Source organism: Syngnathoides biaculeatus, chromosome 17 (assembly GCF_019802595.1).
Source record: "Syngnathoides biaculeatus isolate LvHL_M chromosome 17, ASM1980259v1, whole genome shotgun sequence".
In the NCBI taxonomy this organism is placed as follows: domain Eukaryota; kingdom Metazoa; phylum Chordata; class Actinopteri; order Syngnathiformes; family Syngnathidae; genus Syngnathoides; species Syngnathoides biaculeatus.
This window is the reverse complement of record NC_084656.1, coordinates 16,246,672-16,259,624: the sequence shown is the minus strand read 5'-3', so window position 1 is coordinate 16,259,624 and position 12,953 is coordinate 16,246,672. Positions and strand designations below refer to the sequence as shown.

The window sequence follows — 12,953 nt, the reverse complement described above, 5'->3', positions numbered from 1 at the left end:
TATACTGTATCTAAATATATATATTTAAAATACAGAATTCACTTTTTGAGCACTGTATTGTCTGTGCTTTCATCCTGGATCAGGTCTGTGCCAAGGTGGAATTTTAAAATTACACACCATCTCATCCTGCACTTTCTACTTTGGGTTGAGACCAGACCTTTCCTACTCGGAAAAGAGAAAATCTCGTCTAGTTTAACCACTTTTTCTTAGATTATTCACATACTTCGACAGCATTTCTTCTTTAACTTTCTCCATTAAAATTGAAAGTAAACATAAACAGCATGTCTTGCTCGTCTTTGGTCTACATTGCCCAGACTGTGTTGCTCACTCAAGCAGCAGTGGTGAACGCTGTCATTATAAAACACATTGATGGGCTCCGTAAGTGATGTAACATTTATAATTATGAATGTACGCCTTTAAGAGTGTGTAAGGTAAACTAGGAAAAAGAAAGTGTGGCGGAGTAGCGGTCATTGTTAAGAAAGTTCCGTGTGCTGTCTAAAAGAAACCAGTGGCTTTTTCTTTTTATTTTTTACAGTACGTACGTGAATTGTGCCATTAAATGTAACAACCAGTCATCCCTCACTCATTGAATCACATTGCGAAATGCCACAAACTGAATAGCTGTATGTTATACTTTTTTTTTTTTTTTTTTTTTGCACGCTACACAGAATCTCTGCGAAGAGACTGCATCAGCGGTGCACAACTGCGCATGCGTGCAGTTTCGAGGGAACAATGGCTGGCATCTTTTTTTTGTGTGGGCATGCTGTCGACTGGTTAATCGCGATTGACACATTGAGCACTCCTGGTTTACAACAACTTTGTGGGGGAGTGGTCTTGGACCAACGAACAGTCCATCTAAAATCCGATGTGGATTCACTGTAGAACCTGGTTTTATTATTCTTTTGTTAACGCTGAAGTTTTCTCATTTATGCACATTTCTGAATGACTAAATGGAGGCTTGATGCTAGGCTACTATTTAGCTCTGATGTAATGCTTTTTTGCTTGTCTTTAGAAGGCTTTATACATCATCAGGAGTTTTGGGTCCGATCACCGATCAGCGGGGGAAAAAAAATGATAAGATGAAGAAATGTCTATTTAAATAACCTGTTCATTTTCTGTATAAACTTGTGTACATCATTTCTCCAAACATATATGTATTTACAATACATTATGACCTCTGTGTCTCCCCTTTTTCGTCCAGGACTGGTTGAGCAAGTTTGGTTACCTCCCACCGGGGGACCCTGTGACCGGGCAGCTTCAGACCAAGGAGGCCCTGACGAAGGCCATCAAAGCCATGCAGAAGTTCGGCGGCCTGAAGGAGACCGGAGTGTTCGGTACCTGCACGTTTGTTTCTGTTTTCTGCATGAGTACAGCATGTGTCAATGGGTGTTGAATTCAAATTTATAATCTCGGCTGAGATTGCACCGAGTTGAATAAAACATTGTGACAGTGTAAGAATGATAAGTGCACATCCTGCTCTTTCACAAACGTTAGGCGATAAATCTTCATACACCTGCATGCACACTGTACTTAGTCATAGTCTTTCATCCACACCACTTTTCCATCATACATGCATAAATGTAGGTTCAACAGAGCTAGCCAATCTGGAATATAATCATTTAGTAGATTTTTTTCAAGGTTTTTCTTTTTTTTCACACCATTGAAAAAAAACTCAAAATGAAGGTCGGTGCATAAATTACAGCTTGGACAGAAAATTAGCAAACGAGGCGTGTATTTATAGAAACATGTCAAGGAAAATCTCTTAGTTTTGTTGAACTCACTTTCACCGCTAGCCGAGAGGAACAAGAGTAGCCTGTTAGCTAGCGTTGACGAGCACCTCTCACTGCTGCGATGACCCGGTGGGATATACTCCATCCATCAGAGGGTTTAAATTGATATATTTTAACAGCTCAAATTGGGTCGTGTTCAACGCTTTTGTCTCTTCCCAGATCAAGCCACATTGGGACTAATGAAAACCCCCAGGTGTTCTCTGCCTGACGTACCTGTGGGCGAGGGGACAATGGGCCGCAGGAAACGCAGCCTGAACGCTCAGAACAAATGGACGAAGAGGCATCTGTCTTGGAGGTATTAAACTGTTGACAGCATGAAATAAAACCCTCGGAGTGAGTTCAAAACCGTGCTCAAACATGACAAGAATTTGACTGAATAGCCTATTTAATTCCATTGATTCTTCCAAGTACAGTCCGAGACTGTTTATAGGCTCGCTAATCACATGAGTGCAGTGGAGAGTTAATTCTCAAACAAGTCACATTTTCGATATGTCCTTCCTTACTGTGGCTGCACTGGATGACTCTTAATTGGGGAAATCTTTTGCCTAAATCTATTGATTTTAGGATCAATGTTTGCTTAAGGGAAGTTGTAATACAAGCTTGCCAGACATTTAAGAAACACTGCGCATTACTCCGCTTTCTAATGCTTCTGTGTATAAAAATCCATCCATCCGTTTTCCTTACTGCTTATCCTCACTGGTGTTTTGGGCATGCTGGAGCCAATCCCAGCTATCTTCAGGCAAGAGGTAGGGCACACCCTGAACTGGTCACCAGTCAATCGCAGGGCACATAACCATTTGCACTCACAGAGTTTTCATATACCGTAATTTCTGGCCTACGAGCCGCAACTTTTTTCACACGCTTTCAACCCTGCGATTTATGTGGGGATGCAGCTAATTTGTGCCTTTTTTTCTAACGGCCACAAGTTGGCGCTCGCGGAAAAGGAACGAATGAGTCTGGTGGGATATATGTGCCGAGGAAGTGACTTTTACCGGTCGTGTTAGCGCTGTGCTAGTGTGTTGCTGCTGTGTTACTGGCGCGTCTCAGTGATATTTATCGGTAAGTTTTATTTTAACCGACCCTGTTCGCGTTAGCGCAGCACTAGCATTAAACTCTTTCTGTGTACCGTCTTTCTTTGTATCTCGTGTTTCAATGCAGGTTTCAATGTGGGCATTTGCGGCTTTTACACAGCTGCAGCGTATGTATGTACTAAACAGTATTTCCTTTAGAAATGTACTCTGTGAGGCTTGTAACCAGGTGTGCTCTGTAGGCGCAAAATTACGGTAACCTACTATTCATGTTTTTGGGATGTACCAGGAAACCGTAGTTGCTTGATTGATTACAAGAGATTGTTGTTGACAGTCATTGTAAATCCGCTGTAATGTGCTGTGTCTTATTCATTGGTGAGATTGCGTTGGCATGATGTCGTGCTTTTCAATAGCTAAGGCAGCCGTCCCCATCCAGCCTAGAGAGTCAGATCAGGGTTTATCAGCCCTTAGCCTTATTCTGACGGTCTTGCCGCTGCACATGAATTTAGGCTCTTTCAGCCTCACTACGGGCATAACTATCAATCTGCTAAGGCAGCATACAGCTCTCCTCACATAAAATCGATGTCACTCTGTGTCCTGGTCAAAAACACTGGTCTAGCAGTTCTGTGGGATGATGAGGTCACGGATAAGCATGTCAACCGAAGCAAAACAGTCCACTAATCCCTCCACAGTCATCAGACTTCAGGCTGCCGATGGCTTTACCCTTATGTCGCCCAACTTGTTGCCAGTTATGCCATACTTCATAGGTAAAAATATGTCACAGAAAGAAAGTGGAAGAGCGAGATTATTTTTTTTTTAAAAAAGGGAGTGCGAGCAGGGGATTCGCATTGACCTGTCTGCTTTGGAACACCTCGTTGTGCCGTAGAAAACCTCCACAAGTATTGGCCGGTGGGATATTCTTTATTCCAGCCACTGGAACCTTTAATCTTCTTCTTCTTTTGCTTTCGGCTTGTCCCGTTTGGGGTCAGCACAGCGTGTCATCTTTTTCCATCTGAGCTTATCTCGTGCATCTTTCCCTCTAACATCCACTGTCCTCACGTCCTCTCTCACAACATCCATCAACCTTTTCTTTGGTCTTCCTCTCGCTCTTTTGCCTGGCAGCTCCATCCTCAGCACCCTTCTACCAATATCCACACTCTCTCACCTCTGGACACGTCCAAACCATCGAAGTCTGCTCTCTCTAACCTTGTCTCCAAAACATCCAACTTTGGCTGTCCCTCTAATGAGCTCATTTCTAATCCTATCCAACCTGCTCACTCCAAGCGAGAACCTCAAAATCTTCATTTCTGGTCCCTCCAGTTCTGCTTCCTGTTGTTTCTTCAGTGCCACCGTCTCTAATCCGTACATCATGGCTGGCCTCACCACTGTTTTATAAACTTCCCTACATCCTAGCGGAGACTCTTCTGTCACAATGAACACCAGACACCTTCCGCCAACTGTTCCACCCCGCTTGGTCCCGTTTCTTCACTTCCTTACCACACTTTCCATTGCTCTGTATTTGTAACCCCAAGTATTTGAAGTCATCCACCCTCACTATCTCTTCTACCTGGAGCTTCACACTTCCTCCACCGCCCCTCACATTCATGCACAATATATTCTGTTTTACTTCAGCTAATCTTCATTCCTCTCCTTTCCAGTGCGTGCCACCATCTTTCTAATTGTTCCTTCGCCTCCTCCCTGCTTTCACTGCAGGTCCCTATATCATCTGTTAACATCATGGTCCAAGGGAATTCCAGTCTAACCTCGTCTGTCACCCTAACCATTACTTCCGAAAACAGGAAGGGGCTCAGTGCGGATCCTTGATGCAGTCCCACCTCCACTTTAAATTCTTTTGACACACACTGGAAGCTTTAATCAACTCGTATAATTTCATGACTCCAACACATAGCTACAATTTAGTCATATGAATGACAGTAGTCAGACAGTCCTTTTTTCCAGCTCAAAGAAGTCATATTTGATTGACAATTGAGTGGGGGGATGTGGTCACAGAGTCACGAGTTAGGGGTCACAACCACAATGTTTAATAATGACCTGAATTTTCATCATTTTTGAAACCTCATTTGTATAAAGTAGCTTTTGTTATGTTTTTCAAACTTAGGAGACATTTATTTTCTCACCACAGGGTTTTTCATCAATCATTAGTATGTATCAGGACTTTGGTCTGAGCTAAAATGTCTCATCCTTAATGTTTCTGCCACAAATATGCAGAAGGGAAGATCATGTTGACAATGTATGTCCTCACATTCCCGGCTGTCTGTTGTTCTAAAATATCGCTCCAGCTATTGGAAAGATTGCCATGAAATTCTGTCGCGATATCTCATCCCCAGAAGGATGCATGGAAATCACTTTGAGAGTCCTCTATCTTGATGTTTCCTTAGTTAAGCGCGCGTTCAAAATTTATTCTTCCACGAGACGCGTCATTGAACAGTCATAGCGCTGTTATTCACACTTTGCTGTTCTCTCGTTGTGCGCTGGCTGTTGTGGTGTTTTGTGACTCCATAATGTGGTTTGGCACTGTGGTTTTGCTGCTTTGTTTCTATTACTAGCTAAATAGCCTGCAAAAGCCTTGAGGGTTTTTTTTTTTTTTTTTTTGCAGTTTTGTTTTGTTGTCAGATGCAGCATTTCGCTGGGAAAAAAAATAGATAATTGATTTCACTAGTAACAATAACAACCATTCCATTTTGTTTGTTCTGTTACCTGAATTTCGGTGTGCAGCTGGCAGCTCGTCTTCTTAGTTCAGCTGAGTGCGGTATTGCCTCGGGATGAGGTGTGTATTTGGTCGTGGAAAACAAATAAGGTGGGAAAATGGTGTTTATTTCTACTGCTTCTGGAAAGTCCAATGCAGAAAGCCTTATAAAGAAAGCTTCGTGATCAGTTATGTAATAGTGTGCATTTCCGCATGTTTAAAAAAAAACAAAGGTTATGGTGCTGTTATGTTGAGAAGCATTAAGAAATCATATATGAAGATTAACTTTTTTTGCTAGTACACTTCCACAAAAGGTTAAGGTTGGTATAACTTGAACATATATAGATTTCCTAATATGAAGCCGGTCAGGTGGATCTTGGCTATGTTGGAGTTTTTTTCTGCATTGTTCACTGATGGCAATCAGTTGATTCTATGATGAAAGGGATCAGTCATAAAAAAAAATAATAATTGTAACAGTCCCGAGGATTCTTCACACTTGTACTTGGTCTCAAATTGCGACTGGAGTCGTCAGATGTCAGTCGGCGACGCAGGATTTGAGAGAAGCAAGATGCATTAGCATCATTTTCTTTGTTGGCTCGACGGGGGAAGACAGGCAGAACTTATTATTCGTTCCTTTGAATTTTCGGTGTTCCCAGAAGAATTTACAGTGTGCGCGCAATCATTAACAGAGAGTATGAGGGCGCATTTTAAAATGCGAGCGGTAACATGTACAGTATGTTGTTCTGTACGCTTAATAACCGTATAGCGTTGTCTGCAGTGGGCACACAGCCCAGAGGGGCCAAACCAATCTCGAAAGGATGGATAAAGATGGAGGTCTAATCTCTCAGCTGCATGTTGAGACAAGGAAAGCCAAATGCTTCAAGGTGTGTTTGGAAAAGTAATCCATCCTGTCTTATGGAAAACTAAGGTATTATAGTATAGGTATGAGGTCATTTAGGAATTGAAAATAACAATCAGATAGGTTTTTTCATTGTTACTGTAACTTTGAAATTTTCATCAGATATCATTTAAGCTTGTTTATATCAGCAATTCCAGCCCAACCGGGGCCCAGCCAGCCGGCTTGGGGGTGTCTTTCCCCCCGCATTGTGAATGTCATTTCACCAGCAAATCGCCGTCTTGCGGACAAAAGCGGTAGAGCTAATTCTTGCCCTGAAGTTACAAATCCGACTTGCCGACTTCGCTTACCCAGGAAGATGGCGGGGGAGGCAGGACGGATCCCGCGCCGGAGGCGGGGCTCCCCGATCCAGCCCCAGCACCTCCGACTGCCGACCACCCCCCTTGACGAGGGGGAGGAAAGCGAGATGGAAAGGGGATTCCCGCGCCCAACGTATTTTGAATGTTCCCAGTTGTTGACATTTTGGCCTATGTGCGCGGATGTGACGTGACATGTGCTCAACCTGAGGCTCGGTTACGTTCCTACACAGTTATTGTAAGCGCTGATTTCTCGGATTCATCCTCATCTGATGAAGAAATAGAAGTACCGGTTCATCGGGAAGACGGAGGAATACGTCCATACAGATTTGAACCTGTGGCTGTCAATAATGTTGAATATTCAGATGGTTCTCCGGACGGGAATGACGCAGAGTCTGACTACTCAGAGGCTCCGGGGGCCTTTGTTTACAAACTTATGTCCCGCGAAATCTGTATGGACGCCACCTGTCACCAAATCTACTCCACTTGATGGCACATTTGCGCTTTTCTCTGGATACCCAAAACATCAGTGTTGGGTTCATTGAAAACTAACTTTTCCAAAGGTGGCAACGTGAGTCTGATTAGTTGTCTACATTTGCCCTGCAGTCAGCGAGCAACAAGTGCAAGTTGCACTCCGCCCCTTGCTCAAAGTCAGCCATGACCTGAATGAAGACCAGTGGTACAGAAAAGAGATGTACAATGAAGAAAGTCAATTTTCTGTTTGGACTAGTACGAGCAGTTCCAGCCTGTTAGCCTCTGGGTCGCAGGGGAGATGCAAATAGCTGCTCCAGGGTTAATTGCCAAGTTAATTGTATCTAACTTGAACAGGGCTTAACGCTTTTTCTTTTTTTCCGAGGTGCAGCCGGCAAGTTGACATGGGGGCCCCAGCTGCATTTTTAGGCTGTGGTCTTTTATCGTTGCAAAAAAACTAGCTTGCTCGCTCCTTAACTCTTTAAGACATATATCAGGGAGCAAGAAGGACACACACAAACACACGCACACACGCACTATTTCTCTTTAATAAGGCCTTCGTCCATCCATCAATCCATTTTTAATACTCCTTATCCTGGAGCCTGAGCCTACTTCGGCTGACTTTGGGCAAAATCAGTCTATATCCTGAACTAATCATAGCGCTAAGGCTTAGATATATCCTGTTTTAATATTTTGACATTTCTTGGAAAACATACCTTAAAAGTTAAATAAAACTCAGACATTGAAGGGCCACCAACTGTAACGTCAGTAATTCGCATGGATAGGCTAAATTTAATGACATTTTATTTCACTTTTTTGACAGACATGCACTAATTTTAGCAACAGCGTTCTGTTATTTCAATTATTGTTATCAGTCTTCAAAGAATTAGCATTTTTTTCCCCATCTAGTCTTAATATATAATTTCTTGCTTTCTCTTGATACTGTAGCCATACACGAGTGCGAGCACACCCAACATGGATTGGATCGCATTTAACTTTGGCGCTTCCGCTGCATCGCAACACGCTATGCTTGCACAAGAGCTAATTATAGCTTTTCTCTAAAATTGTCTGAAACATTGAAAAAGAAACATAATTTACCCTGTATGATGTTCACAGGCATCCTTAAGTTTCATCCTGTTCTCATAGATGAGAATACACAATGTTGAATGGTTTTCTACCACGTGCATAAATACAATTTCGTGCAACATGAATAACACTATTATTATAAGGTTTTGAAATGATAAAGATAGTTCCTGATGGAACCAGAATTATTGTTGTGACATTAAGCCTCATGTTGTTTAACGACTCTGCCCGGTTTGCTTCTCATCAGTTTGCAACAATGCCTGTCTTGTTTCCTCTTCTGTGCGAGCAAACGATGCACGATCGGTCCTGGACTTGCTTGTTCAATAGCGTGTGTGTGTTTGTTGATGTAAGCATTTCTTTATGCCTGTATTATATTGGATTGATATGGACTAGTCAGACAGCACGCCGTGTTCTCAGGTATTTATCTGTGAGTCAATGATGCACGCTCAGGAAGCTCTGTTCCCGTTAAACAGCCACTGGGCTTCGAACGGCATTGCAAACCTCTTACACATGCACTTTTGGTTCACCCTCCAACTTTATAGGCTCGCAGGCGTATTACTTTCCCGCTGCTTGTGTGTCATGCTCACAAAAATCTCCAGAAAGTAAACATTTATGTTGTGATCGCACAGCCAACAGCTTGATCAGGCACCAGAATCTGGCAGGGTGTTCGTCGGCTTTAAATTTGTATCTCTGGGGTATTATAAAGTGGAGTCAAAAAGTTTGATGCTGATGTTGGGACTGATGTTATGTGCATTTTATCCATGGCGTGTTGATTTGAGGGCCACGAAGTGGACGAACGTCAGCAGGCTACCGGTTCCAGGTTCAAATCTCGGCTCTGGCATTCGTGTGTTGAGTTTTCACGTATTTCCTCTGCTTGCATGGGATTTCCTCATTCCCACACAGGTGGCGACTGACATATGAACTCGCTGCGACGGGGGTGGGGGTGGGGGGGGGGGGGGGGGGGTGAATAATCCTTGGTGTTCTAATTGAGAGGCAATATTTTGCGGCGCCACATTTTACTGCAGAGCCACGCCGATATAACAGACTGATATAATGACTGAACAATATGTCCAAAAATAGTTTCCATTTGTCACTTTCTACACCTTTGACAAAATCTGTAAGTTCCAGCGCTGGCTGCTGTTGTTTACTTAGCACTGTGGCGCAATGCAGTTAGAGAACGGGGCTTGGATTAAAAAAATAAATAAAAATAGATCAAATTGCAAAAGACGTGCCTCTCATGCCAACGTGGTGTCCATGTTGAATGTGGGGCATCGATTTGGCAGGCATGTCATGATGGATGTATGTATTGCCGATTGTACATCGACAGCATGACTGCAGTGTTAACTCTGAGGAAAGCAAACACAAGTCTCTGGAATCTGGAACACGCTGTTTTTGGTGCAGTCGCAAATTTTTGTCAAGCCATGCACATTTAGCAACTGATTTGGAACTAGGAAGCGCACAAATTCTACCCAGCTCACCTACAATGAGCTCTCTTCGTCAACAGTGTCAGCATGAATAAGGACACCAGTGTGGTTAAGGTTGACGAAAATGTCAAACATTTTCAAGCTTTTTTTTTGAATGTTTTTTTTTTGTTTATACAAGCAGCTGCGCCATTTTTTTTTTTTTTTTTTAGCTTTTAATTGTAACCAAACGCTTAAGATATGAGCACTGCATCATGGTACCAAACTCAACTCACTTCACAATAAACACTTTGCCAGACTGAATAATTCTTCAAAAAATGGACAAATGTTAATTGTTTTGATCTAGTTTTCTAGATATTTATTTTGATATACATATACAACCATTCAGGTGGGACACAGTATAATCTCAAAAGATGGTCAAACACGGTTTTGATATGCAAACCCAATTGCAACGAAGCTGGGACGTTGTGTTAAACATAATTAAAAATTGAATTTTTTTTATAACTTTGTTCTTAAACTGTTGGACTATTTTCTCACACACTTGTTCACAAAAAGGTGAACTTTGCACCATCTTTGTTTGTGAATAACTCCTTTTATACCCAATCATGGCCCCCACCAGTACCCAATTAGCCTGTTAACCAGTGCAATCTTCCAAACAGCTCTTTGATGACCATACTCAACGTTCTGTCTTTTTTCCACCTGCCGCAGCTTTTTGGGAAGCCAAGATATTGTTTTTGTCACCATTCTGCTGCTACCTTGAATTTTCATTTCGACGGTTCTCGTGATTTTCTTATCCCAAACACACTCACACACACACACAAAGCCAGGAAAAGATACTCCTTTAGTTGTCCTTTGCGTTGAAGTTGCAGAAGTCTTATGCAACAGCATGCACGACTGTGGTTTGAATTTGTATTTTTGTGTGACTTACACTTTTTATAACATCCATCCATTGTCTTAGCCGCTTATCCTCTCAAGGGTCGCGGGAAGTGCTGGAGCCCATGTTGTTGTTGTAGCGAAGTACGACGGTCGTTATTTCCTATCAAGGTCCAGAAACGAGCCACATTGGCCGGGGGGCTCCACAGATATTCCACCGTCAGCGTGGTCAGTTTTTGAGCACAGTTGAAGAGATGATGTGTATCGTGGGGGGGCAACGTCACACAATGGCCATTTATGGACGTTGTTGTTGTCGAGTTGATGCTGATAGTTGTTGAGCTTGTAACACCAGCCCCAACGGACTTGCGATGGCGTCGATCTCACGGGCCGCGTGAGTTGTCTTTCGGATTCGGCTACTGGAGGTGGGTTTATAGCCGGTGATTCCGTCGGCTACGGCGGTGTGATGGATTGCCGAGAGGCCACGTCTTTTGTCTGCATCTCTCTGCATCAACAGACGGCCGATGAATGTACTACTCGATCGATGCCTCGATATCTCGGGCGGTTTTGTGCAACGCTCTGGGACACGCTTCTTGGCTTGTCATCTCGTGATTAGGATGTCCGGCGAGGTACCACTGAAGCCCGTATTGTTTCGTGAGGATCACATTGTGCTCGCGTACCGGAAGGAGTTTCGACTCGGTGTGTCGGTGATCGATGGAAGCCAGTTTGTGGCAGCCCGTGGCGGTTCGAAGGACAGTGTTTTGAGCTGCCTGGGGGGTGCCCCAACTGTCAACGGGCAGGAGGCAGGGGAAACACTGAACTGGTTGCCAGCCAATCGCAGGGCACATAGAGATAAACAGTCGCACTCACGATCACACCTTGGGGCAATTTAGAATGTCCAATTAATGTTGCCTATCCCAGTTGACTTCAGGCAAAAGGCAGACTACACCCTGTTCTTGTCGCTAATCAATCACAGTCCACATATAGAGAGAGACAACCGTTGGCATTCACATCGCGGAGGGGCCACGCGAAAGCCATGGCGGTTGCAAACAACCAGACATGAACATATTTACAACACCGAGCCGTGAGAAGGAGATAAATACACAGTGGAAGAGAATATGTGGCAGCTGTTCATGAATAATAAATATTGTATGTGCAGATATGCATTATTATTCATGAAATGGACTAATGATTTATGTCGCATAATCGCATAACATAAAATCCAAAGATGGCCTTAGAGTGGGCAGGACAGTCATGTCGTGGTTAGCGTGTCTGTTTTCTGGATTTGAAACTTCGCTTGGGCCGTCCTCATCAGTAGTAGTAGGGTATCTCGAAAGATAAGAAAATAATGTTGTGTATAACTGCGTAGCCAGAATAAAGTTTTTTAATGTTGAAGTCTTTTTTTTGTGATTAAGAAACGAGAAAATGAGCACAGCGGTGCAGACTTAATTAGGGCAAGTTCCATGGGGGAAAAAAAACATAGCAAATCTGTGGTGGACTCGCAAGATTAAAATCTTATCAATAATTGAAAATGTGAAATTTACAAACTGACGCAATCCCCGCTTCAGGTCCATCAGGTAAATCCAATTTTGATCAGGCAGAGAAATAACACCTGCCTCGTTTGTTATGCGTCCACAGTCGCCAAATGTAAACACAAACATTTGCCTGGGACTTCGCACGTCATCCCAGATGCAGGACAGCAAGGTTTCTGACCTTGGCCGACCTTACCGCGATTGCCTCCCCCCCCGGCGCTCTCCCCCGAGCCAGCACGCCCAATTTGGATACACATATCTTTTTATTTACACACGGAACGCAATCACCCGCCCTTGTTCTTCCGAATTAGCTTTAATAAGCAGGTGAATTGTCTGTCGAGGATAAGCAATTTGTAACGACCTTGGAAAAGTGGGGAGCAACAGTCAGGGGCGATTCTGCTCACGGTGTGAATAAATCTGCTCCGTGTGGGCACATCTGCGTATGGAAAAGTATGAAAATTCCACCAGAGAATCTGATCGTGTTTTGGGGTGGCTTTATGCATGAATACCAATGAGGTGCGGCTCATTTTTCAAGCCTCCCTCGTGCTTCTGAGCTCGTAGTAACTAACACTGTCCGTGTGCTTTATCACGTGTTGACACGTTTGCTAATCGAGCGTATCAACTAGCTGGACTAATCGAGTCATGTCGAAAACATTGGCAGGTCAATATTAAAAGATGAAAGATTAAAGAGTTTGGAAGCATCTGAGAAAGATTTGAAATGATGGGGATGAAGAAAAATGGCGGTGCCCATGAAGTGGAACCACTGAATTCAAATGAGCTGAAACTGCTGTTAATCGCCACGTAAGGTGGGGACATCAGTTCAGCCACCGTCGAAAAAG

At 43.3% G+C, this 12,953-nt stretch overlaps 1 protein-coding gene across 6 annotated transcripts in view; it reads left to right on the top strand.

Annotated features, from left to right (window-relative positions):
* mmp17a (matrix metallopeptidase 17a) overlaps window positions 1-12,953 on the top strand; it is an 85,855-nt gene that overhangs the window by 45,258 nt on the left and 27,644 nt on the right. For all 6 annotated transcript variants that reach the window (XM_061801970.1, XM_061801971.1, XM_061801975.1 and 3 more), the window contains 2 exons: window positions 1,202-1,334; window positions 1,950-2,085. In XM_061801970.1, coding sequence (XP_061657954.1) covers window positions 1,202-1,334; window positions 1,950-2,085 — 269 coding nt within the window. The remainder of the gene's footprint in view (window positions 1-1,201; window positions 1,335-1,949; window positions 2,086-12,953) is intronic.